Source organism: Sus scrofa, chromosome 1 (genome assembly GCF_054392235.1).
Source record: "Sus scrofa isolate SSC_HxYL_T2T_F1_AM1 chromosome 1, Sscrofa_HxYL_maternal_Yorkshire_Landrace_v2.0, whole genome shotgun sequence".
Taxonomy (NCBI): domain Eukaryota; kingdom Metazoa; phylum Chordata; class Mammalia; order Artiodactyla; family Suidae; genus Sus; species Sus scrofa.
Window position 1 is genome coordinate 75,281,060 of NC_139383.1, and position 24,183 is coordinate 75,305,242.

Sequence of the window (24,183 nt, forward strand, 5' to 3'; positions counted from 1 at the left end):
TTTAATAACATACCCTCAGCTTGCAAAGTGTTCATCATTTTAAATTGAAACATAAAAATAGCTGACAACAGTTTACCATTTATACTCTCCAAGGACAACTCAGCATTCACCTATACAAGTACTTGTGCCACTAACAAGCAACTAATGAGCCAAAGGAAGGGTTTGATAAAGAATCACAATTCAATCACAAAAATCCTTTAAGTCATGGTAAAACAATAGGGCTTATAATCAATATGTGAATAATATAAAATAGTCTAATAATCCAGCACTGATTAGTTCAGGATTTATTGCTTAATACTGAGGAAGGAAAAAAAAAAAAAAAAAAAAAAAAAAAAAGCAGAAGGCATAACTCTCCCAGACTTCAGATAATACTACAAAGCTATAGTAATCAAGACAGTGTGGTAGTGCTACAAAAACAGACAGACAGATCAATGGAACAGAATAGAGAGCCCAGAAATAAACCCAGAAAAATGGGAAAAAGACAGTCTCTTCAGCAAGTGGTGCTGGAAAAACTGGAGAGCTGCATGTAAAACAATGAAACTAGAACACACCCTTGCACCATACACAAAAATAAACTCAAAGTGGCTTAAAGACTTAAACATAAGACAAGACACCATAAAACTCCTAGAAGAGAAGAGAGGCAAAACATTCTCTGACATCAACCATACAAATGTTTTCTTAGATCACTCTCCTAAGGGAATAGAAATAAAAACAAAAATAGATAAATGAGACCTGGAGTTCCTGTCATGGCTCAGTGGTTAACAAACCCAACTAGTAACCATGAGGTTGTGGGTTCAATCCCTGGCCTTGCTCAGTGGGTTAAGATCTGGGTTGCCATGAGCTGTGGTGTAGCCCAGCAACTACAGCTCTGATTCCACCCCTAGCCTGGGAACCTCCATATGCCGCAGGTGCAGCCCTAAAAAGACAAAAAAGACAAAAACCAACCAACCAAACAAAAAATGAGACCTAATCAAATTTACAAGCTTTTGCACAGCAAAGGAAACCATAAAAACAAAAACAAAAAGACAACCTACAGAACAGGAGAAAACAGTTTCAAACAATGCAACTGACAAGGGCTTAATCTCTAACATATACAAACAACTCATACAACTTAGCAAAAAACCAACAACCCAATGGAAAAATGGGCAAAAGACCTGGATAGACATTTCTCCAAAGAAGACACACAGATGGTCAACAAGCACATGAAAAAATACTCAACATCACCAATTACCAGAGAAATGCAAATCAAAACTATTATGAGGTACCACCTCATACCTGTCAGTATGGGCATCATTAACAAGTCAACAAACAACAAATGCTGGAGAGGGTGTGGAGAAAAGGGTACCCTCCTACACTGTTGCTGGGAATGTAAATTTGTACAGCCACTATGGAAAATAGTATGGGTGTTCCTCAGAAAACTAAATACAGAACTACCATGTGGAGTTCCTGTCGTGGTGCTGTGGTTAACGAATCCCACTAGGAACCATGAGGTTGCGGGTTCAATCCCTGGCCTTGCTCAGTGGGTTAAGGATCTGGCGTTGCCGTGAACTGTGGTGTAGGTTGCAGACGTGGCTTGGATCCCACGTTGCTGTGGCTCTGGCATAGGCTGGTGGCTATGGCTCCGATTAGACCCCTTAGCCTGGGAATCTCCATATGCCGCGGAAGCAGCCCTAGAAAAGGCAAAAAGACAAAACAAACAAACAAACAAAAACTACCATATGATTCAGCAATGCTACTCTTGGGCATATATATGGAAAAAACTACAATTCAAAAAGATACCTAGACCTGTATGTTCATAGCAGCACTATCCACAATAGTGGATAGACATGGAAACAATCTAAATGTCCATCGTCGGATGATTGGATTAAGAATATGTGGTACATATATACAATGGAATATTACTCAGCTATAAAAAGGTATGAAATAATGGAGCAATTAGAGACCCTCATATTAAGCGAAGTACATCAGAAAGAGAAAGACAAAGACAAATACCATATGGTATCACTTACATGTGGATCTAAAATACAGCACAGATGAACCTTCTCACAGAACAGAAACAGACTCACAGACATGGAGAACAGACTTGTGGCTGCCAAGGGGGAAGGAGAGGGTGTGGGATGGACTGTGAGGTTGGGATTAGTAGGCGTAAACTATTAAATTTAGAATGAATAAGCAATGAGGTCCTCCTGTATAGCACAGGGAACTATATTCAGTCTCTTGGGATAGGATCGAAGATAAGAAAGGGAATGTATATATATATACAACTGGGTTACTTCGCTGTACAGCAGAAATTGGCACGTTGTAAATCAACTACAATTTTTTTAAAAAAGGAAAAAAATAATTGATTGCTTAACTAAGAATCCTGGAATCTCTCTCAAAACAGATTCGCATACTTCAAAAACAAATTTATGGTTATCAGGAGGGTATGGATTGGGAGTATGGGATTGGCACATGCAAACTTTTGTATATGGAATGGATGGTCAATGGAGACCTGCTACATAGCACAGGATAGTCTACTCAATATTCTGTGATAACCTATATAGGGCAAAGAACCTGAAAAAGAATGGATATGGGTATGTGTGTAACTGAATCACGTTGTTGTAAAGCAGGAATTAACACAACTTTGCAAAGTAAAAATAAAAAATTCAATACAATTTTTTAAATTAAAAAACTCTTATCATATTTGCTGAACTATTTTAAAATTTCATAACAAAATATTCCAACATAGCATTGCAAAACTGTCTTTTAAATAGCAGTAAAAAAACAAAGGCAATAGACCTGGGGTACAAATTAATCAAATTAAAACAATACAGCAGATCATTTTCAAAGAATCTAATATCCTTATGCTCAAGAGCTTATGCAAACCATTTAGAACACTGATAAGGAATAGATGAATATTTAGGTGGATAAATGCATAAATATTTGTACTTTTGGCTTAAATATCACTGAAAAAGGGGAAGATTTCTGATGCTTAAGGTCTACTTTATTAAGCTTACATATAGGACTTCTACCACAAATTACATATTTGCAAGTATTTGAATTCAATATGTCTGTGTCTTTCTACTATAAAAAATTGAAAAATATAAACACTATAAATTAAGACCGATTTGGAAAGAATTTTTTCTAACAACTTTTTTTTAAATCTAATTATGTTTTAGATCAATTATTATAGATGAGAAATAGAAAAGTCTGGTTTCAATAGCCAAAGGACCAGGAAAAGGACCACCTAGCAAGACAGAACATTATTAAACAAAAACCACTCCTCTGCAGTCAACCACCACCACCACTACCACAACAAAACTGTGGCCCTATTCTCAGCCACACCAGCAAAGGCTAAAATGGGGAGAGTAGACTTGTACTCTCGCCCAGATGTACAAGGTACCCTAAACGCTCTGTCAGGGTAGTGAGAGAAGGGCGGGTAGAGCTGGGGCTTTCATCCTCACTGGGCAATAATGCACTTCCCTCCTCATGACTGGCAATGTCAGTGAAGGATACCATGCGGAAATCCTGGGCATTCACTCACACCAGAAGTAATGAACATTCCCCCTTCCCTGCTGGGTTGGTGTCAGAGGAAGCCTAGGGAAGAGTCAGGACTTAACGTGGCCCAGTGGTAATGAGGCCACCTCTAACTTGTGGTGTCATGGGAGCAGTAGCAAAGCACTCCTACTCCTTCCAGTCAGGAAGGTACCATCAGAGAAGCTGAAATGTGTACAACAAAGAATTCCTCTCACCCCTCAGCTTGAGTGCTGATGGAAGCCAAATGAGGAAACTATTTCTATCTCCACCTTATAGGGAAGGCAGTGCTTGTTCCTCTTCCTACTAAAGAAATATTGGACAAAACCAACTAAAACAGAATACTTAAATAAGACCCAGAATATCATAACATAATACCCAAATGCACAGGTTTTAATTGAAAATTATTTCTCATACCAAGGATCATGAAGATCTTAAATGGAATGAAAAAAACAATCAGTAAATGTCAACACTCAGATGACAAAAACATTAGAATATTTTTGTCTTTTTAGGGCCATACCTGTGGCATATGGAGGCTCCAAGGCTAGAGGTCAAATCAGAGCTATAGCTGCTGGCCTATGCCACAGGCACAGCAAAGCCAGATCCAAGCCATGTCTGCGACCTACACCACAGCTCACAGCAATGCCAGATCCTTAACCTGCTGAGCAAGGCCAAGGATCAAACCTGCAACCTCATGGTTCCTAGTTGGATTCGTTTCCACTGTGCCATGACAGAATTATTTTAAAGCAGCCATCATAAAAATTCTTCAATAGCAATATATACACTTGAAAATGAAATATATAAAGCCTTGGAGTTCCCATTGTGGCTCAGTAGTTAATGAACCTGACTAGTATCCATGAAGATGCAGGTTTGATCCCTGGCCTTGCTCAGTCAGTTAAGGATCCAGTGTTGCCATGAGCTGTGGTATAGGTCACAAATGCGATTCAGATCCCATGTTGCTGTGGCTGTTGTGTAGGCCAGCAGCTGTAGCTCTGATCAGACCCCTAGCCTGGGAGCCTCCATATGCTGTGGCCCTAAAAATACTATACACACACACACACACACACACACACACACACATATATATATAGTCTCAGATGAGAAATATATTATAGAGGAAAACCACATAATGGAAATTTTAGGACTGAAAAATATAACTGAAATACAAAACTCAAGGGACATATTCAACCACAAAATGGAGTAGAGAGAGGAATCAGTAAACTAAAACACAGAACAATAAAATTACACAATCATGCAACAGAGAGAAAAGAGACTGACAAAAAACAGCCTCTAGACCCATGGGGTCGATAACAAAAATCTAACATTTGTGCCACTGGAATCTCAAAAGGAAAGAGCAAAGACTGCAGGACTGAAAAAGCAACTGAAAAATAATGGCTGAAAACTTCCCAAACTGGCAAAAGATATAAGCCTACAAATTAAAGTTGAGTAAACTCCAACAGGATAAACCCAACACCAAGACACATCATAGTCCCTTCTGAAAAATAAAGACAAAGGAAAAAATCTTGAAAGCACCAAGAGAGAAATGACACTTTACCTGCAGGGAAAAATAATTTGAAGGATAGATTTCTCATTAGAAACCACAGACACCAGAAGGAAGTTGCACATTTTTCAAGTGTTGAAAGAAAAAACCTGTCAACCCCAAATTCTATATCTAGTGAAAGTATCCATCAAGAATTGGGGGAGGAGTTCCCACTGTGGCACAGAAGGTTAGGGATCCAACATCTCTGAGGCAGTGTGGATTTGATCCCTGGCCCGGCACAGTGGGTTATCAATCTGGCATTGCTGCAGCTGTAAGGCAGTTGCAGTGGTGGCTTGGATTCAGTCCCTGGCCTGGGAACTTCTACATGCCACAGATGTGGCCATTTAAAAAAAAGAGGAGGAGTTTCCATTGTGGTACAGTGGAAACGAATCCAACTAGTAACCATGAGGTTGCAGGTATGATCCCTGGCCTAGCTCAGTGGGTTGGGGATTCAACATTGCCTTCGGCTGTGGTTTAGGTCACAGATGTGGCTAAGATCCTGTGCTGTTGTGGCCAGCAGCTGTAGCTCTGATTCGACCCCTGGCCTGGGAACCTCTACATGCTGTGGGAGTGGCCCTAAAAAGCAAAAAATAAATAAATAAATAAATATTAAAAAAGAAGGTGAAAACCAAAATATTCTCAGATAAAAGGCAACAAAAGAATTTGTTGGCAGAAGACCAACCCGAAGAATAGATAAATTAATTATTAAACAGACAGGAAACAATAAAAGAACCCCAGAATATCATGAAAGAAGAATATAGTAAGCAAAAATATAGGTAAATCAACAGGTCTTCTTTCTCTGAGTTTTCTAAATCATGTTTGACAGTTGAAGCAAAAATTTTAACATTGTCTGATGTGGTACTAAATGGATACAGAGAGAATATTTGAGACAATTATACCATAAATGGATATGAACAAAAGGATATAAGGGGGGTAAAATTTTTACGATTCATTCAAACTAGTAAAATGATGGCACCAGTAGACTGCAATAAACTATATATATATAAAACCTATAATGGCCTACATAGAGCAAACACTCAAGGAAAAAACCCTATAGATAAATCAAAATAGAACTCTAAAAAAAGTCAACAAACCCACACAAAGGTAGTAAAAAGGAAGTAAAAAGAACAACAAAAGGAACAAACAGAAAACAAAAATAAAATGGCAGGTTTAAGACCTGACATATAACATGGGTGTAACCCCATACATAATTATATGATGTAAATGGTTTAATATACCAATTAAAAGACAGAGATCAGCAGAGTGGATTTAGAAACATGACCCAACTATATGCTGTCTACAAGACACTTATTCAAATACAGCAACATAGGCAAATTGAAAGTGGAAGTTTAGAAAAAGACACATCAGTAAACATCAATCAAAACAAAGCAAGAAGTTCCACGGATAGATGGCTGTTATGGTAGCACAACAATGTGAATGTACTTAATGTTGCTGAACTTGAACACTTGAAAATGTTTATGACGGCAAATTTTATGTGTACCTTACCACATTTTCCCCCATCCAAGAAAAACCCCAGGAATGTCTATATTTATAATCCTAAGACAATTGACTTTAGAGCAAATTACCAGAGACAGAGAAAATTACCAGAGATAAAGAGAGACATCATCTCATCATAAAAGGATCAATTCAGCACGAAGAGAGAGTAATCCAAATATGCCATGCTCTAAAGAGAGATGCAAAATATATAGAGCAAAACCTGGTAGAACTAAAAGGAAAAATAGACAAATCCACAGTTGTAGCTGGAGATAAACATCCTTCTCTCAACAAGTGATGGACAGCAAATCAGCAGAGTAGAACAAACTCAACACTGCCATCAACAACAGGATCTACATTTACAGAACATTCCACCCAAGGATAGAATATACATTTTTTTCACATGCCAAGGAATATAAACCAAAATTAATCATATTATGGCTATAAAATGAATCTGAGCAAATTTAAAAGAACTGAAACAATACCAAGTGTGTCCTCTGATCACAATAAAATCAAACTAGGAATAAATATCGCAAAGATAACAAGAAAATGGAAACTTGGAAAATAAACAAATTCACTTGCAAAGCATTCTTAGGTAAAAGAGAACACCTCAAAGAAAATTTTAAAATAGACTGAAATTAAAGAAAATGAAAATACAACTTACCAAAATTTGTGAGACAGCCAAAGCAGTGGTGAGAGAAAAACTTATAACACTATATATATATAATACGACAAAGGAAATTTTCAAAAAATAATTTAAGTTACTACCTCAAGGACCTGGAGAAAGAAGATCAATGTAAGCTGAGAAGCAAGCAGAAGAAAAGGAATAAAAAGGGAAAACTATAGAGACACTACAAAGACCGATGGTTGCCAAGATGTGGAGGAAGAGAAGATTGGATAGATGAAGCATAGGGATTTTTTTCAGGTGCTAAAATTACCGTGTATGACCCTGCAATGGTAGATATATGACATTATGCATTTGTGAAAATCCAAAGAACCTCCACAACAAAAAGTAAAGCAATGTTTTTAAAAACCATCTAGAGGGTTGAGAGGTGGGTTCCAGGAAAGAATGCAGACTGTGACAAAAGAATCTAACTTGAATTACAAATGTACCTGAAAGGGGTAATGGAAAACTGTGTGATCTAAGTAACTTTGAAAATGAGTAGTCTACAAGACTAAAGCGAAAGGAATTGTATGCGAGCACTCTACTCTCGCTGGTTAAGTTTTTTTCCACATGGGTGTGGGTTAACAACTCTATATTGCTATACATATATGCTAAAATTGAAGTAAATGGATTGTGAATGGTGTGAGCCAGATTTCCTACTGTTAGGGGGAGAATTTACAGATTTGGGGAGAAATCTAGAATGATTCAGGTGGTAAAGGATTAGAGTTAGAAACAACACTACAAACTCAAGTTTAGCTTAACATAGATAGAGATGGTTACATAAAGAAATATTTATACATCTCTGCATATATACAGGTTAGTATACACATATATATTTCCTTGCTCTGTCTGCTAAGAGGGCCCAACTGTGATATGCACACCTCGTTGATATCTCTTTGGTCATCCCGAGTCTGAAGCTCATTCTTAAGTAGATTCTATAAGAAGTGGTCATCAGAAAGAGATTTTCTGAGCTCTGACATATTGATAACAGTTTGTTGTTTATACTTGAAAGTTAGAAAATCACTGGCTCACTTTCTTTCCTGGAGTATTTTAAATATGCTGCTCTATTTTATTCTGGTATTGCTATTGAAAAGTCTAATGACAGTCTAATTTTCCCTTTTAAGTTACTATGACAATGTCTTGGCAGTGGTCATTCTGGGCTAATATTCTTAGGCACGCAATATATTACTTCAATATGTAGTTTGTTTCTTTTTTTAATTTCGAAAGTTTTCTTGAACTGTAATTTTTAGAATTCATTTTGTTCCCTTGCTGTGATTTTTCAGTGGCTTTTATTGTCTATATATTGGCTCTTTATCCTTATTATCTATCACTTTTCAAAAATACTTAAAATTTTTTTTCTTCTCTTCTACAACTTTTCTTACTTTTCACCTTCTATTTCTCTTACGGTTAGTATTTATTTTGACTTATGTTTCTCCTAGTTTAATATATCTCTTAAAATTATTTTTTTTCTTTACTTCTACTTTTTGCAGTTAAATTACCTCACCTTTTTTTTTTTTTTTTGTCTTTTTAGGGCCACACCTGTGGGATATGGAGGTTCCCAGGCTAGGGGTCTAATTGGAGCTCTAGTTGCCAGCCTACACCACATCCATAGCAACACCAGATCTGAGCCATTATCTGCGACCTACCCCACAGCTCACAGTGATGCCAGATCCTTAACCCACTGAGTGAGGCCAGGGATTGAACTCACAACCTCATGGTTCCTAGTCAGATTTGTATCTGCTGCACCTCAATAGGAACTCCAAATTACCTCACTTTTGACTTTTATTATTTTTATTTTCCCTTCTTTTATTAATCATTTCCTAGTATCTTGTTTTTAAATAGTAGGTTACAGCATTTGACTCTTTCAAACACGCTTTCACTGTCTATAGAGATAATATTCAACTCCATATTCTCTATTATAATTTTGTGGGGTTTTTTCCTCCTTTTTTGTCTTTTTAGGGCCGCACCCACAGCATAGGGAAGTTATGCCCAGGCTGTGGACGAATTGGAACTTTAGCTGCCAGCCTAAGACACAGCCTACACTACGTGGCCATAGCAACACCAGATCCAAGCTGTGTCTGCAACCTACACCATAGTTCACGGCAGCGCTGGATCCTTAACCCACTGAGCGGGGCCAGGAACTGAATGCACATCCTCATGGATACTAGTCGGGTTTGTTACCACTGAGCCATGACAGGAACTCCTTCTATTATAATTTTGTATCTTGATCTTTTTTATGTGAAATTAGCTTTCTTGAAGTTTTTGAATAATATAGGTCAGGGAAGATTTTCTAACTTCACAGAATTCTCTTTTCTATTGTTTTTGTGTAGTGTTCAAAACTGTGACAGCTTACATTCTGAAATTTTTGGGGGTCCATTCTCCTCTCTCATAAACTTTTCCTTTCATCTCTGTTGTCCCTATTTTGCTCAATTTTTATTCCACTCCCAGCAACTGTTTCTTAACATGGACCCTGTTTTAGAAAAAAGTCACAGGTTGGTTTTAAGAATTCATAAAAGCTGTACTGCTCTAGTCTCTTCAGTTCTTCTTACAGTGGATATCTTGCATTCACTCATTTTTGGAATAGGCAAAATTCCTCCTAATTTCAGCTACTGTTTGAAAATTGGTCTGCCATAATTTCCATGAAAAATCTTTTGGTTATTTCAGGGTTTTCCTCTTCTCTGATCTATCAGACGCTGTCTCATTGCTGTCTTCTACTACCTCCAGTTCAGGTATTGATATCATACAGGTCTTGTCTTTCTTCTACAATTGACAAAGTTGACCAATCCTTTTCTGAAATCTCCCCTCCCTTAATATTTGGGATATAACATCCTCTTTCAGGTTCTATCCTCTATTTCTGGCCACTCGACATTAATCTCCTTAATGATTCCTCTTCCTCTGCTGTTTTCTTATAAATAGATGTTCTTCAATGTTTCATCCATCTTTCAGCCTTCTTAATGTATACCTGGATGATTTCACTCCTGCATAATTTCAACAATGAATGCTAATCAAGGCTGTAATTACATCTCATCCTTTCTCCTGAATGTGAGGCCCATTTATCCAGCTACCCCTTGATATCCTACGGCCAACTCCAACCCAATAAATTAAAAGCCAAATTCATCACTTTCCCCCCACCCATCCCTCTGTGCTACCTACCACCTCTTATATTCTAACCTCTATCCCCATGATGGCCTCACAATACATCCGATTTTCCTATGCAGAAATCAACCAGTCCTTCCCTAGGCTGCTCTGACTCTCTGCTAATGTCTTGCAAAGTCTTGAATATTCCATATCCCAAAAACTGTCAAGTCTATCCCCTTACCCTTAATCCCAAACCCATTAATTTGGTCCCTGTCCATTTCTTTTCTGAATTATAGCAACAGCCTCTTCTTTGTCTCATTGTCTGTGCAAACTTCCTGCCTAGTCTCCACACTGTGGAGCAGTCTTTCTAAATCACAGGTCTGATGATGTTATAAGCCTTCATAGGTTCCCTTTAACATTCAAAAAGAAACCAGATTTTTCAAATGACATATAATTCCCTTCTGAATCTCTCCAATCATACTGAGTTCAACTCAAACATGGTAACTCTCATGACTCTGTGTTCTTGAACACACTAAGCTCTCTGACTAGAGAACCCGATCTCCCACTTCCTTAACTAGCTACTCTTCAGTCAGGCTTCAGGAGCCAGTTGAGGCTATAATCTTCTACAGAGCCTTCCCTGACCATTCCCTACCTGTGTCTCCTCACTTCCAACCATCCAAAGCCTCTTCTTCCACCCACATACTTCCAGAGTCGAGCACATCTTCACACCACAATACAACCTCAGGCCTTACCCCATCAGGTCATCTTCTTGGATGAGCTGACCTTCCTTCAGAGCACCTGTCACTATGCATTACAACTGCTTTTCTCCTGCCCACCTCCCCCAACTGTCTGTGAGCTCTCTGAGAGTGAAGCCTTTGCCTTATCTGTTTCCCCAGTGCATAGAGTAAATACTCAATAAGTGTTTTATAAATAAACAAAAGCATGATATGGAAGAACTCTAAATGTTAGGAATGTGATTTTGAATCTGTATGTATTAAAAGAAAAGTATATCTCATTGCTTGCTCTAAGAGAAAAACCAATGCCTCAACATTCAGTTAATTCACTCACGGTGGAACATAAGTAAAAAAATGCTATAAATATAAGGTGTAAAAAATCTGTTCTTTCTTTCTGTGCCGACAGTGCTCTTGCAAACATGGTGAATATTCCTAAAACACACCAGACTTTCAGTAAGAAGTATGGCAAGCACCAACCCTGCAAAGTGACACAATACAAGAAGGGCAAGGATTCACTGTGTGCCCAGGCAAAGTGGCATTATGACAGGAAGCAGAGTGACTATGGTAGGCAGACTAAGCTGATTTTCCAGATAAAGGCTAAAACTACAAAGAAGATTGTGCTGAGGCTGGAATGCATTGAGCCCAACTGCACATCTAAGAGAATGCTGGCTATTAAGAGATGCAAGCATTTTGAGCTGGGAGGAGATAAAAAGAGAAAAGGCCAAGTGATCCAGTTCTGAGCTTCATACTTTTATTATGAAGACAAAAAAAATGTTGAGATTGTTTTAAAAAAAAATCTGATGCTTCTTTCTTAGATCAGTCTCTAAGGCAATAGAAATAAAAACAAAAATAAACAAATCAGACCTCATCAAACTTACAAGCTTTTGCACAGCAAAGGAAACCATAAATACAACAAAAAGACAACCTACAGAGTGGGGGAAAATAGTTGCAAAGGATACAATCTCCAAAATATACAAACGACTCATACAAATCATCAACAAAAAAATAAACAACCCGATCGAAAAATGGGCAAAAGACCTAAGTAGACATTTCTCCAAAGAAGACATACAGATGGCCAGCAGGCACATGAAATAATGCTCAACATCTCTAACCATTAGAGAAATGCAAATCAAAACTACAATGAGATACCACTTCACACCAGTCAGAATGGCCATCATTAATAAGTCTACAAATAACAAATGCTGGAGAGGGTTTAGAGAAAAGGGAACCCTCCTACACTGTTGGTGGGAATGTAAATTGGTAAGACTGCTATGGAAGATAGTATGTAGGTTCCTAAGAAAACTAAATATAAAACTACCATATGATCCAGCAATCTCACTCCTTGGCATATTTCCCAACAAAACTACAATCCAAAAAGATACAGGAGTTCCCATTGTGGCTCAGCAGATTAAGAACCTGACTAGTATCCATGAAGATATAGGTTTGACCCCTGCCCTCGCTCAGTGGGTTAAGGATCTGGAATTGCCACAAGCTGCAGTGTAGGTTGTGGATGCAGCTCCAATCCCACGTTGCTGTGGCTGTGGCGTAAGCTGGTGGCTACAGCTCCAATTTGACCCCCTAGCCTGGGAACCTCCATATACCATGATATGACACTAAAAAGAAAAAAAAAAAAGATACATGCACCCCTGTGTTCCCTGCAGCATTATTTACAATAGCCAAGACGTGAAAACAACAATGTCCATCAAGAGATGAATGGACTAAGAAAATGTGGTACATATACACGATAGAATACTACTCAGCCATAAAAAAGAGCAAAATAATGCCATTTGCAGCAACAGGGATGCACTTAGAGATTATCATACTAAATGAAATAAATCAGAAAGAGAAATACAAATACCACATGACATCACTTATAAGGAATCTGAAATATGGCACAGATGAACCTACCTACAAAACAGCAAAAGACTGACAGACATAGAGAACAGACTTGTGGTTGCCAAGGGGGAAGGGGAGGGAGTGGGATGAACTGGGAGTTTGGGGTTAGTAGACATGCAAACTATTATATTTAGAATGGATAAGCAATGATGTCCTACTGAATAGCACAAGGAACTATATCCAGTATCTTGGGACATAACATGATGGAATGTAATATAAGAAAGGGAGAGAGAGAGAGAGAGAGAGAGAGTGTGTGTGTGTGTGTGTGTGTGTGTGAGTGATTGAGTCACTTTGCTGTATAGCAGAAATTGGCACAACACTGTCAGTCAACTACTTTATTAAAAAGTATCTGATGAAGTACTTTTAAAATTCATTGAGACTGTGACAAGGAGACTGTCCTTCATAAATGGGCCTCCCTTAATCTTTTGTCTTCCAAGTTCCACAAAGGACCTAACTGGTCCTGCTTATAGGTAGTGTAGGAGTTTATCACAGACATCCCTTCACTTACTTTGCCATTCAACTTGAGATCTGCACCATCAGTATTGCTCCACTGGATTTAGTCAACAAAGCAGTGGCACTACTTCTAAAGGACAGATGTTAAAATGCAGCAATAACAGAAGAAATAAGGCTCTATGCTCTTAAAGGGCAGCCAGCTTCTCTAGCCTCTCCTTTTGACATTAACATGCTTACAAGATCAGATAGGAAGGGCCTCTCAAAATTTTCCTTGAGGCATTTGTAATCTTTGAGGGGAGAGAACTCCTTCCATAGGAAACAAAGTGGTGACCAGCCCAAGAGTAGCTGGCCTAAAGCAGCAGAATTATTTGTGTCAAATTCTCTATCTTAGTCCCTAATTTGGCCATGCTTCTTATTATTCTAAAATAATGTTTTAAATTACCTACCAGTTAAATTAACTATCTCTTACTAAGAGATGTCTCCTCTGTATTCCCCTCATTCCATTTTAAATTTCAGGAAGATATGCTGTATTTGTTCTATGTAGGGAAGATGATATATAGATAGTACAAGGTGCAACGGAAAAATCATACTGGAGACAATGGTACAGCTGGTGTAGGACTGGCAGTGGCACAATTCCAAGCAAACGTTAGATGAGAGCACTTCATCTGGGAGAAACTTAAAATAATAATTTAAAGGTTCATGAGGCAAGATATGTTCCAACTTAAAATGCTAAGAATAGTAATATCAATGAAAAGAAAATCAACTTCTAAGTATCCCAAAAGGGCTATAGAGCAGACAAGAGGGAAACTTGCATTTGTTGAGGTACAAATAGGAGTATACCAAAAGAGGGTCATTAATTATTAAGGGCAAACACTGTAAATACAAAATAAAACCCAAATCACCGCTCACATAATTCAAAACATGCAGGTAATAAAGGCAAGGCAATAGATTCAAGTTATGACCTGTCGAACTGACATATTGCCACTGACATATAGCCTCTACTCACATATAGCCACAGATCCCATGCTATAATAATACTCTAATTGTAAAGCTGAGAACTATAAAAAGTAGGGCAAGTATTTTAAAAATTTTAATTGTTTGTTTTTCTATTTCCTCCACTAAACAGCAAGTCACTTGAGGTCAGGGGCTGGGACATATGATTTCTATCCCTTTTGCTCAGCACACTTCTTTGCATGGAGCTGGCTTTCAACAAACATCTGTGAAATCTATGAGTGAATGAATAAGTGAATGATAGTCACAACCTCTGCAAAATTTGGAGAACGTCTTGGCACACCAGAGCAGGAAAAGGTGGTATCAAAAAAGGGAGGAGAATGGATATTCATTATTTATTTTAATGTGTTCTATATTGATATTTATTGATATATGACTCTGAAGTCAATTATATAGTATATTAACATGCACATTTCAATAACATAGAACTGAAAGGAAGTTAACTTACATAAGAACTTTTAAACTTTTTTTCAAGAAGAAAATTGCATCATAGTAATTAAATGTCAAAACAAACATAAATATCCAGTGAAGAGAACATACATAAAACTACATGTCTGACTTTGGCGTGAAACATGGGTAACAGCTTTAAAAGAAAACTTTAAAATTATGATCCATAAATAAAACACTTCTGAAGATACAATGTGCAAAGACAAGAATAAATGAAAGATAGTAAGGATAGGAGCAAGTGATTTTTTTTTTTTAAACTCTGTATATATGAAATTAAAATATTGGCCAATTCAGTGAAAAAGCCAAACTGCTTACTGGGCATCTGACTTAACTACTTTTTCAATTTTTAACAGGTTTTATGACATGTCATAACCTTGTTCTAATCACATGATAGAGACAGCCATTGGAAGGGAGGAACTTCAAATCGAAAGGTGTCCACATAGAGCAATAACCGGCCCAGCTGGGAGCTGCTCAAGGACTGACCAACTGTGCTATGAGCTGAGGTGGTGTCTGTCTGCAGCAGCACTTTAGGTAGCAGTGAATACATCCCCAGCCTAGAAAAGACACAAATTTTTTTTTTTTAATCATAAAGAAGTCATTTGAAGTATAATTAGTCATAGATTTACCATCTTGCTAAAGGATAAAGACAGTATGGCAAGTCTTTAAACATTAAAAAAATAATAAGACTTTAAATTGTAGAAGGAATAAAGTCAGCTGGAATGGTCTAAAAGATTGATAAAATTCACTTCCTAAGAGGGGAAAATACCAAAATAGTCTCCAACTTTCAAATAACCTATCATTACAAATGGCCAAACAGCAGTAGTTCTGCCTCATCTCCCAAATCGCACCACCAGACTTACACAATCCTTAACCAAGGTTTCTAAGCAGAAGGGCAAATGCTCTGTCTTCCAGGTTGATTACAGGAAGAGTAACTTCCCAAGAGAGCTATCTTCCTTTAGTAAGCATGTGGAATAAACAAAATACTGGGGCCAATAAATAATCACTCACCACTACCCTCCCTTCTTTTCCAAACCCTCTTCCCAGTCTCTGGATCCCAGTCTAGAAAGGAAAGGCAAGAAGGAAAAGCACAGCTTCTGCTGCTTAGATAGGGGAGAGGTAGCCCACAAAACATACATTTCTGTAAGAATAATATTATAAGTGATAGTTTGTTATGGTAAAAATTGTTCAATTAGCATAACTTTTCAAGTAAGAATGGGCTGAACACTTTTGTTGTGTGAGCTGATCCTTGAAGCTAACCACCAAGTACTTATACACAGAAATATAAATTGAGTTCTAAACAAGTAATTTACAAACTAACTCCTGTTAAGAAACAGAGGAACACATTTCAGAGATTAGTTTCACAATGGTTTAAAAGTCATTTGGATCAGTCACTTTCCAGTCATTCATTTCCCAAAATAGCAGGGTTCCCTGAAGTTTCAAAGAATCTTTTATTAGAACGATTTAATAGTTTTTTAATTTACTGAACACTTAAACCGAGTCAGACTATAATGGTACTACTTCAGTGATAACGTTAACACATCACCTAACTTTTTTAACATTAAGGGAGTTAGACAAGCTGCAACGTTGTGTATTAATGAGTAACATTACATGAAATGACTCTTTGAGAGAGAAAATGTAACTCTTTAAGGAATGTTTAAATTGGGTCCCTCTTATCATCTTTACACTGGACTATTATTATGTCAAAGATAGGATTTTAAGGTAAGAAAAACATTAGAAGGGTTGAAGAATTGCAAAGAATTTAGAAATTGCAATTATTAGTTTCTTTTTTTTACCATAACTGAATATAGGACAATAATGATAAATCACTAAAGTGACATCTATAAGTTTTTTAGGAAAGATGTGAAAAAGGAGTTTCAAACCTAAGTCACAGGTAGCTGCAATATATCAGAATGGAAATTCCACAAAGGATTTTTGCTTATTTTATTACAGCTTCATCTTCTTTGCTTAGAATAGTGTCTGCACTTAGCACCTGCTCAACAAATAATTGTTGAATAAGTGAATGAAAATTATTCCTCTATACATTTCAGGAATATTTAAAGATAACTTTTATTAATATAAAACTAATATTTTGGGGAGTTCCTGTTGCGGTGCAGCTGAAATGAATCCAACCAGTATCCATGAGGTGTGGGTTCAATCCCTGGCTTCGCTCAGTGGGTCAGGGATCTGGTGTTGCTGTGGCTATGGTGGAGGCTGGCAGCTGTACCTCCAATTTGACCCCTAGCCTGGGAACTTCCATATGCCGTGGGTACAGCCCTAAAAAGCAAAAACAAACAACAAAAATAAAAACAAAAAGCAAAAAAAACCTAATAGTTTCGCTGCAAAAAAAGTAGAAATTTATCTGTATCCGTAAATTTAAATGTGAAATGATTAAAAGTGATCACAATTCTACCACTCAGAAGCTCCTAACATACTGATATATTTACTTTCAGGTCTTTTTCTTATGTATATTTTTAGGTTGAGGTCAAACATTAGTTCAAGTAGTATACCTAGCCTTCATTGTACACTTAGATTTTTTAGTGTAAGCCTTTTCCAATGTTGAAAACAAGGGTCTTCTTTAATACTTTTAAAATGTTATATACAAACATTCAGAAAGACCTGAAAATGGTTTTTAGTGACAGGTTTGGTACTAGATTATTCTAGTGGCAACACTAGATTGGTCCTGAATTTGTCATTTATAGGTTTAAATCTTTAAAGGCAAGCCTATCCTATACGAAACATTATCATCGATTATGCTATTTTGACAAAAACAAACTCCCAGATTTCAAAACCAATGTTACCACAGGTGAAACCATTGGCGGAAGTGAAGAATTGGGAGGGTAATAACATATATACACTATTGCATAACATAGATGATTAATGAGAACTTGCTGTAAAGCATAGGAAAATCTACTCAATAGTTTATAATAACCTATATGGGAAGAAAAAAGAATGGATATATTTACACGTACGACTGATTCACTTTGCTATACAGCTGAAACTAATACAATATGGTAAATCAACTATACTCCAGTAAAATCAAATTTAAAAAGAAGTATACTGTTTTGAGAGGAAACAGGATATACCTCTAGTTCATTCATTTGTTCATCTACTCAACAAATATTATTGGCCTACTATGGGCTAAGTGCTGAAGATAGAGTGAGTGAAACTAGAGTTGCTGCTCCCATAGAGTTTATAAACTAGTCAAGGAAGGTAGACTAACTGACCAATCAACAAATAAACTTAAAAATCATAATGGTGGTAAACTGTGTTAGGAATAAGAGGTGGTTATGTGTCTCTACCTAATCAAAGGAGTTGACCTAGACTGTCTGTTTGGTAATGTGTATGTACGTATCAGGGGTAGGAGGTAGACTGGGAATAATTTTATCCAACATTTATTGAGTACTACATTCAGTGTCAATCAGGCCCTGGATTGGGTTCTTTACGTGGCTTATTATTTTCTCATTTACTAACCATAGTACCTTATGAATCAGAATTATTTCCCATTTCACAGGTAAAGTCTCAGAGAGAAGTCAAATAACTTAAGACCATACAGATAGTAAAGAAAGAGCTGGGAGGGGAGCTCAGACAGAGCCTGTAGTCATTTGCACCATCCCACTTCCCAGCATAATGAACATTTAAACGGACATATAAAGGATTAGTAGGTGTTTATAAAGCATGAAGTGGCATGGGTGGAGAACATTCTATGCAGACTGAAAGGCATGGGAAAGGCTCTGAGATAGCAGGAACTGCAATGAATCAGAGGGAACAACAATAACAAAGCCAGTGAACTAAGCAGGAACACAGGTGGAGATGAGCTGGAGTAAGCGGCAGAACCCAGGCAGTGAAAGCCCTCATGGGCCATATTAAGGATGCTGGCGTCAATCCTAAATGCTATAAAAGGTGCAAGATACTTTTACTCCTTTAATTTGAAATTCAAAAACTTAAGGGGAAGAAAATTCATAAAGGCTGGATTTAATGAAGCAAGTAATGGACAAGCATCTGCTCAGTTTTGAAAATATTTTCTGGGATCTAGTACATCTGTATCAATAAGTCTGACTACTTCAGGAACAAAAGCAGGCTTTTCAATACATTTTAAAATAAACTCTAGTGTAGATACATTCAAAAGAGGCTTGGCTTTTTTCCTTCTGCGTCTTATGTACAACTACAGAAGAGGACTCCATGAAGAGAGAGTACTAGAAAATGGCTTTGGGCTGGGTTGTAACAGGTGTGGGTCAGTTAGCTGATATTTAATACAGAGGCACTTAGAGGCCCAGAGCTGAGCTAGATGCAAAGAAAGTTGACAGAGATTTCAGCTTTAATAGTAGTCTAGAAATGATGGTAGCTGAGTTATAAAAATGGAAACAAATATACCATTGAGAATAAGTTGGAAAAACTTGGGCTCTTCATCAGGCTGGGGAGGTAAGGATAGAGGCAAAATTTATAGTAAAAGGTATTTCCAAGATACGGTCTTAAAATATCCTCCCTTTATGCTAACAATATTAGTAAGATTGTATGTTGTGTAGAAACTGCATTACTGTCAATGAATGTAACTCCTGGATAATCTTTTGTAATCTCTCTTTTAACATAGATTAGTTGCTTTATTCATTTGTGCAGTCCTTTGGATCCCATAGGTTCAAAATATTTTGACTCCATATTTCTGAATTTTTATTAATTATAACAATAATAATGAATTTTATCTAGAATATACAAATATAGGGCGCCATACCCACAGCATGCGGAAGTTCCCAGGCCTGGGATTGAATCTAAGCCACAGCAGTGAAAACTTCAAATTCTTAACTGCTAGGCCACCAGAGAATTCCCAGAATATATTTTCAGAAGCAACTGAACTCTATGATCACTTATCTATATAGTACAGTTACATTTTATCCAATTTTTTCAGTTTTCCTGAAATTATTTTCAATGAGATATTCCCTTCCCATAAATTTTACAATGAAGATTTTTATTTTGTTTTTAATATTTTTTTAGGCCTGCACTCACTGCACATGGAGGTTCCCAGGCTAGGGGCTGAATCAGAGCTGCAGTTGCCAGCCTACACCACAGCCACAGCAATGCAGGATCCAAGACACATCTGTGACTTATGCCACAGCTCACAGCAAAGCTAGATCTTAGGTCCACTGAGCAAGGCCGGGGATCAAATCTGTATCCTCATGAATACTAGTGGGTTTGTTACTGCTGAACCACATCAGGAACTCCCTTACAATGAAGATTTGACTCATCTATCATTGTTACTCTATCATCATAGATTCTATTATTGTCAGTTGTCTTCTGTGACCATTATTTTTACCAAGTTTTATTTTCTCAAGTGTTATGAAAAGTTGCTTTTATTAGTAAATGAACTTTGTACAGTTTTGTTACTTTTCATCTTTATGTTGGGTTATTTCTTATTCCACTTTTCACCTGTCAACTTTTCTATTTTTAATGTTCCCAACAAGATGTTTCTTTTTTGTTAGGGTTTTTTTTTTTTTGCGGGGGGGAGGTCTGGCTAAAATTCCCTGAAATTCTACATTATTGTCAATTTAATTTTCTGTTGACTATTCTTATCAATGATGACCCACAAATTCACCTAAATATAAACTAACTCTGAAATTTATGCTTATAAAACAGAACTTAAATATAGATCTTAAGAATATAAAAGAATAATTTTTTGGCCATGCCCACAGCATATGGAAGTTCCCAGGCCAGGGACTGAACCAGTAACCAGCACCACAGCAGTGATAGCACTGGATCCTTAAGCTGCTAAGCCATCAGCAAACTCCTAAAAGAATAATCTAACAAAGACAGGAGGTGGGAGGAAGTAAGGTACGATAAATTCATTAATTTTCTCAGATTAATAGAAGAGAGTACGGTCTAAAGATCAAACATATGATTTTAAATTATTTTTATCTCATTTTTATAAGCCTTAAAAATACAATTAAAGCATTCCATTATAGATCAATTGTGAAGAAATATTATTTTTGTGCTAAGTAAAATTTCTGAATAAAAATATGAAAAATTGATATAAAAATTTATATGCAGTATATCCTGACTTATATGATTATCTTTTTTGTAACTGCCAAAATTGTAGGCAATAATCGCTTCAAAAATTTCTTCTATTGTTGTGAATTTGAACCTTTCTTGCATATTTTGTTGGCAATTTTTTATTTATAATTTATCTATTTTTGTCTTTTGCTTTTTCTTGCTGATTTTTATGAGATTTTAATACATTAATAATATTAACTTTTTTCATACGTGATGCAACTTTTGTTTCCAATTAGTGGCTTATACTTTAAATAATTTTATGACTTTGGGAAAGTATTTACTTATTATGCAATCCAAACTATCTTCATTTTAACAAGTTCCTTCCTTTGTCTTTATGCTTTAAAAGACATTTCCCAACTTGAGGTGAAATTAAACATCAGTTTTATTTGCTAGTATGAGATAGGTTCAAACTCCACTATTTTTCCCAAGAAGTTGAAGATCTGTCCCAGTAGTTATGGAACAAGACCTCTCTCTTAGTGGGATACATTTTTGATGCTGCAAGAACTGATCATCACCTTTATCTGCCAGGGGGGATGTGGTGCCCCTTCCTCCTGAGCCTATTTTCTGCAGAGAGAACGTTCTCCCTATCTGGTAGAAGAGGATAGGCTAACTCTGGTCCTAACTTCCCTTTATGTTTTGTATCCAGCTTCCTCTGCTTTCTCTCCAGTTCTTCTTGGGTCCTCAGGTTAACTCGGATTCTACTCCCATGTTTTCAAGCTATAGGGCATGTTTCAGATACATGATTTGGTATTAACCACTTAAAGAATATATGAAAAATAAACACAGTTATCAACAATATGGTTCGCCCAAATTTAGTATTCAATAGAAAGGAAAAGATCACTAAGTGAAAAAGTGCCTGGCAGAGCTTATTTCAAATTTTCCAAAAAATTTGGAGGTTACTAATCTAATTGCATATCATATATGATAGGCCTTCAATAAATGCCATAGGAAAACATTTATCTTTGTAGGTCTGAAAATATATAGACATTGGGAATAGTTTCAAATTACAGAATTTTTAATTCTGACTGTCAGAATTTTTTTTTCATGTAAGATTTTTTTTTTTTTTGGTCTTTTTTTGTCTTTTCTAGGGCCACACACATGGCATATGGAGGTTCCAAGGCTAGGGGCCTAATCAAAGCTGTAGCCACCTGCCTATGGTATAGCCAGAGCAACACCAGATCCGAGCTGCATCTGCAACCTACACCACAGCTCACGGCAACCAGATCCTTAACCCCCTTAGCAAGGGCAGGGACCAAACCCACAACCTCATGGTTCCTAGTCAGATTCATTAACCACTGAGCCACAATTTTAATTTTTAAAATTTTTAAAAATTACTTAATGAACTCTATTACACTTATAGGTGTACAACAATCATCACAACCAAACTTTACAGCATGTCCATCCCAAACCCTCAGTGTATCTCAACCCCCTACCTGTCTCATCTGGAAACCATAAGCTTTTCAAAGTCTATGAGTAAGTGTCTGTTCTACAAAGATGTTCATTCTGTCCTTTTTTAAGATGCCACATGTCAGTGAAAGCGTTTGATGTTGGTGTCTCATTGTATGGCTGACTTCACTTAGCATGATAGTTTCTAGGTCCATCCATGTTGCAAAAAATGCTGGTATTTCTCCCCTTTTCATGGCTGAGTAATATTCCATTATGTATATGTACCACATCTTCTTGATCCACTCCTCCATCGATGGACATTTAGGTTGTTTCCATGTCTTGGCTATTGAAAATAGGCTGCAATGAACATCGGAGAACATGTGTCTTTGCGAGTCATGGTTTTCTCTGGATAGATGCCCAGGAGTGGGATTTCTGGATCAAATGGTAGTTCTATTTTGCGTTTTCTGAGGAATCTCCATACTGCTTTCCACAATGGTTGCACCAATTTACATTCCCACCAACCCTGTACTAGGGTTCCTTTTTCTCCACACCCTCTCCAGCACTTATTGTTTCTAGACTTTTGGATGATGGCCATTCTGATCGGTGTAAGGTGGCACCTCATCGTGGGTTTGATTTGCATTTCTCTAGTAATTAGTTATAGTGAACATCTTTTTATGTTTTTTTTGGCCATCTGTATGTCTTCTTTGGAGAACTGTCTGTTTAGATCTTCTGCCCGTTTTTTGATGGGGTTTGTTTTTTTGGTATGGAGCTGTAGGAGGAGTTTATAAATTTTGGAGATTAATCCCTTGACAGTCACTTCATTTGCAAATATTTTCTCCCAATCTGCGGGTTGTCTTTTTGTTTTGGTTAGGGTTTCCTTTGCTGTGCAGAAACCTTTAAGTTTAATTAGGTCCTATTTGTTTATTTTTGTTTTTATTGTCAATACTCTAAGAGGTGGATCTGCAAAGATGTTGCTGTGGTTTATGTCAGAGAGTGTTTGGCCTATGTTTTCCTCTAAGAGTTTGATAGTGTCTGGTCTTATATCTAGGTCTTTAATCCATGTTGAGTTTATTTTTGTGTATGGTGTTAGGGAGTATTCTAATTTCATTCTCTTCCATGTGGCTGTCCAGTTTTCCCAGCACCACTTATTGAACGGGCTGTCTTTTCTCCACTATATATTCTTGCCTCCTTTGTCATAGATGAGTTGGCTGTAGGTGCCTGGGTTGAATTCTGGGCTTTCTATCCTGTTCCACTGATCTATATTTCTGTCTTTGTGCCAGTACCATGTGGTTTTGATGATTGCTTCTTTGTAGTATAGTCTGAAGTCTGGGAGCCTGATTCCTCCAGCTCCATTTTTCTTTTTCAGGATGTCTTTGGCTAGTCTGGGTCTTTTGTGCTTCCAAACAAACTCTAAAATATTTTGTTTGGGTCCTGTGAAAAATGTCCTTGGTAATTTGATAGGGATTGTATTGAATCTGTAGATTGCCTTAGGTAGTAGTATAGTCATTTTGACAATATTGCTCTTCCAGTCCAAGAGCATGGTATGTCTTTCCATCTGTTTGTATCATCTTTGACTTCTTTCATCAGTGTCTCATAGTTTTCACAGTATAGGTCTTTTGTCTCTTTAGGTAGGTTTACTCCTATGTATTTTATTCTTTTTGATATGCTGCTAAATGGGATTGCTCCCCTAATTTCTCTTTCTGATCTTTCATTGTTAGTGTATAGAAATGCCATCATTTCTGTGTATTCATTTTGTATCCTGTGACTTTACCACATTCATTGATGAGCTCTAGTAGTTTTCTGGTAGAGTCTTTAGGATTCTCTAGGTATGGTATCATATTACTTGCAAATAGTGATAGTTTTACTTCTTCCTTTCCAATTTGGATTCTTCTTTTCTATTTCTTTTACTTCTCTGATTGCTGTGGCTA

General features: G+C 37.0%; 2 protein-coding genes across 2 annotated transcripts in view; one reads left to right on the top strand and one right to left on the bottom strand.

The window, feature by feature from the left end:
* The window catches only part of SESN1 (sestrin 1), a 113,911-nt gene that overhangs the window by 50,303 nt on the left and 39,425 nt on the right, over positions 1-24,183 (bottom strand). The window lies entirely within an intron of this gene.
* On the top strand, positions 11,443-11,788 carry LOC102163847 (large ribosomal subunit protein eL42-like). The gene has a single exon (XM_005659372.4). The coding sequence runs from the start codon at positions 11,443-11,445 to the stop codon at positions 11,761-11,763; it is 321 nt and encodes a 106-aa protein (XP_005659429.1). The 3' UTR covers positions 11,764-11,788.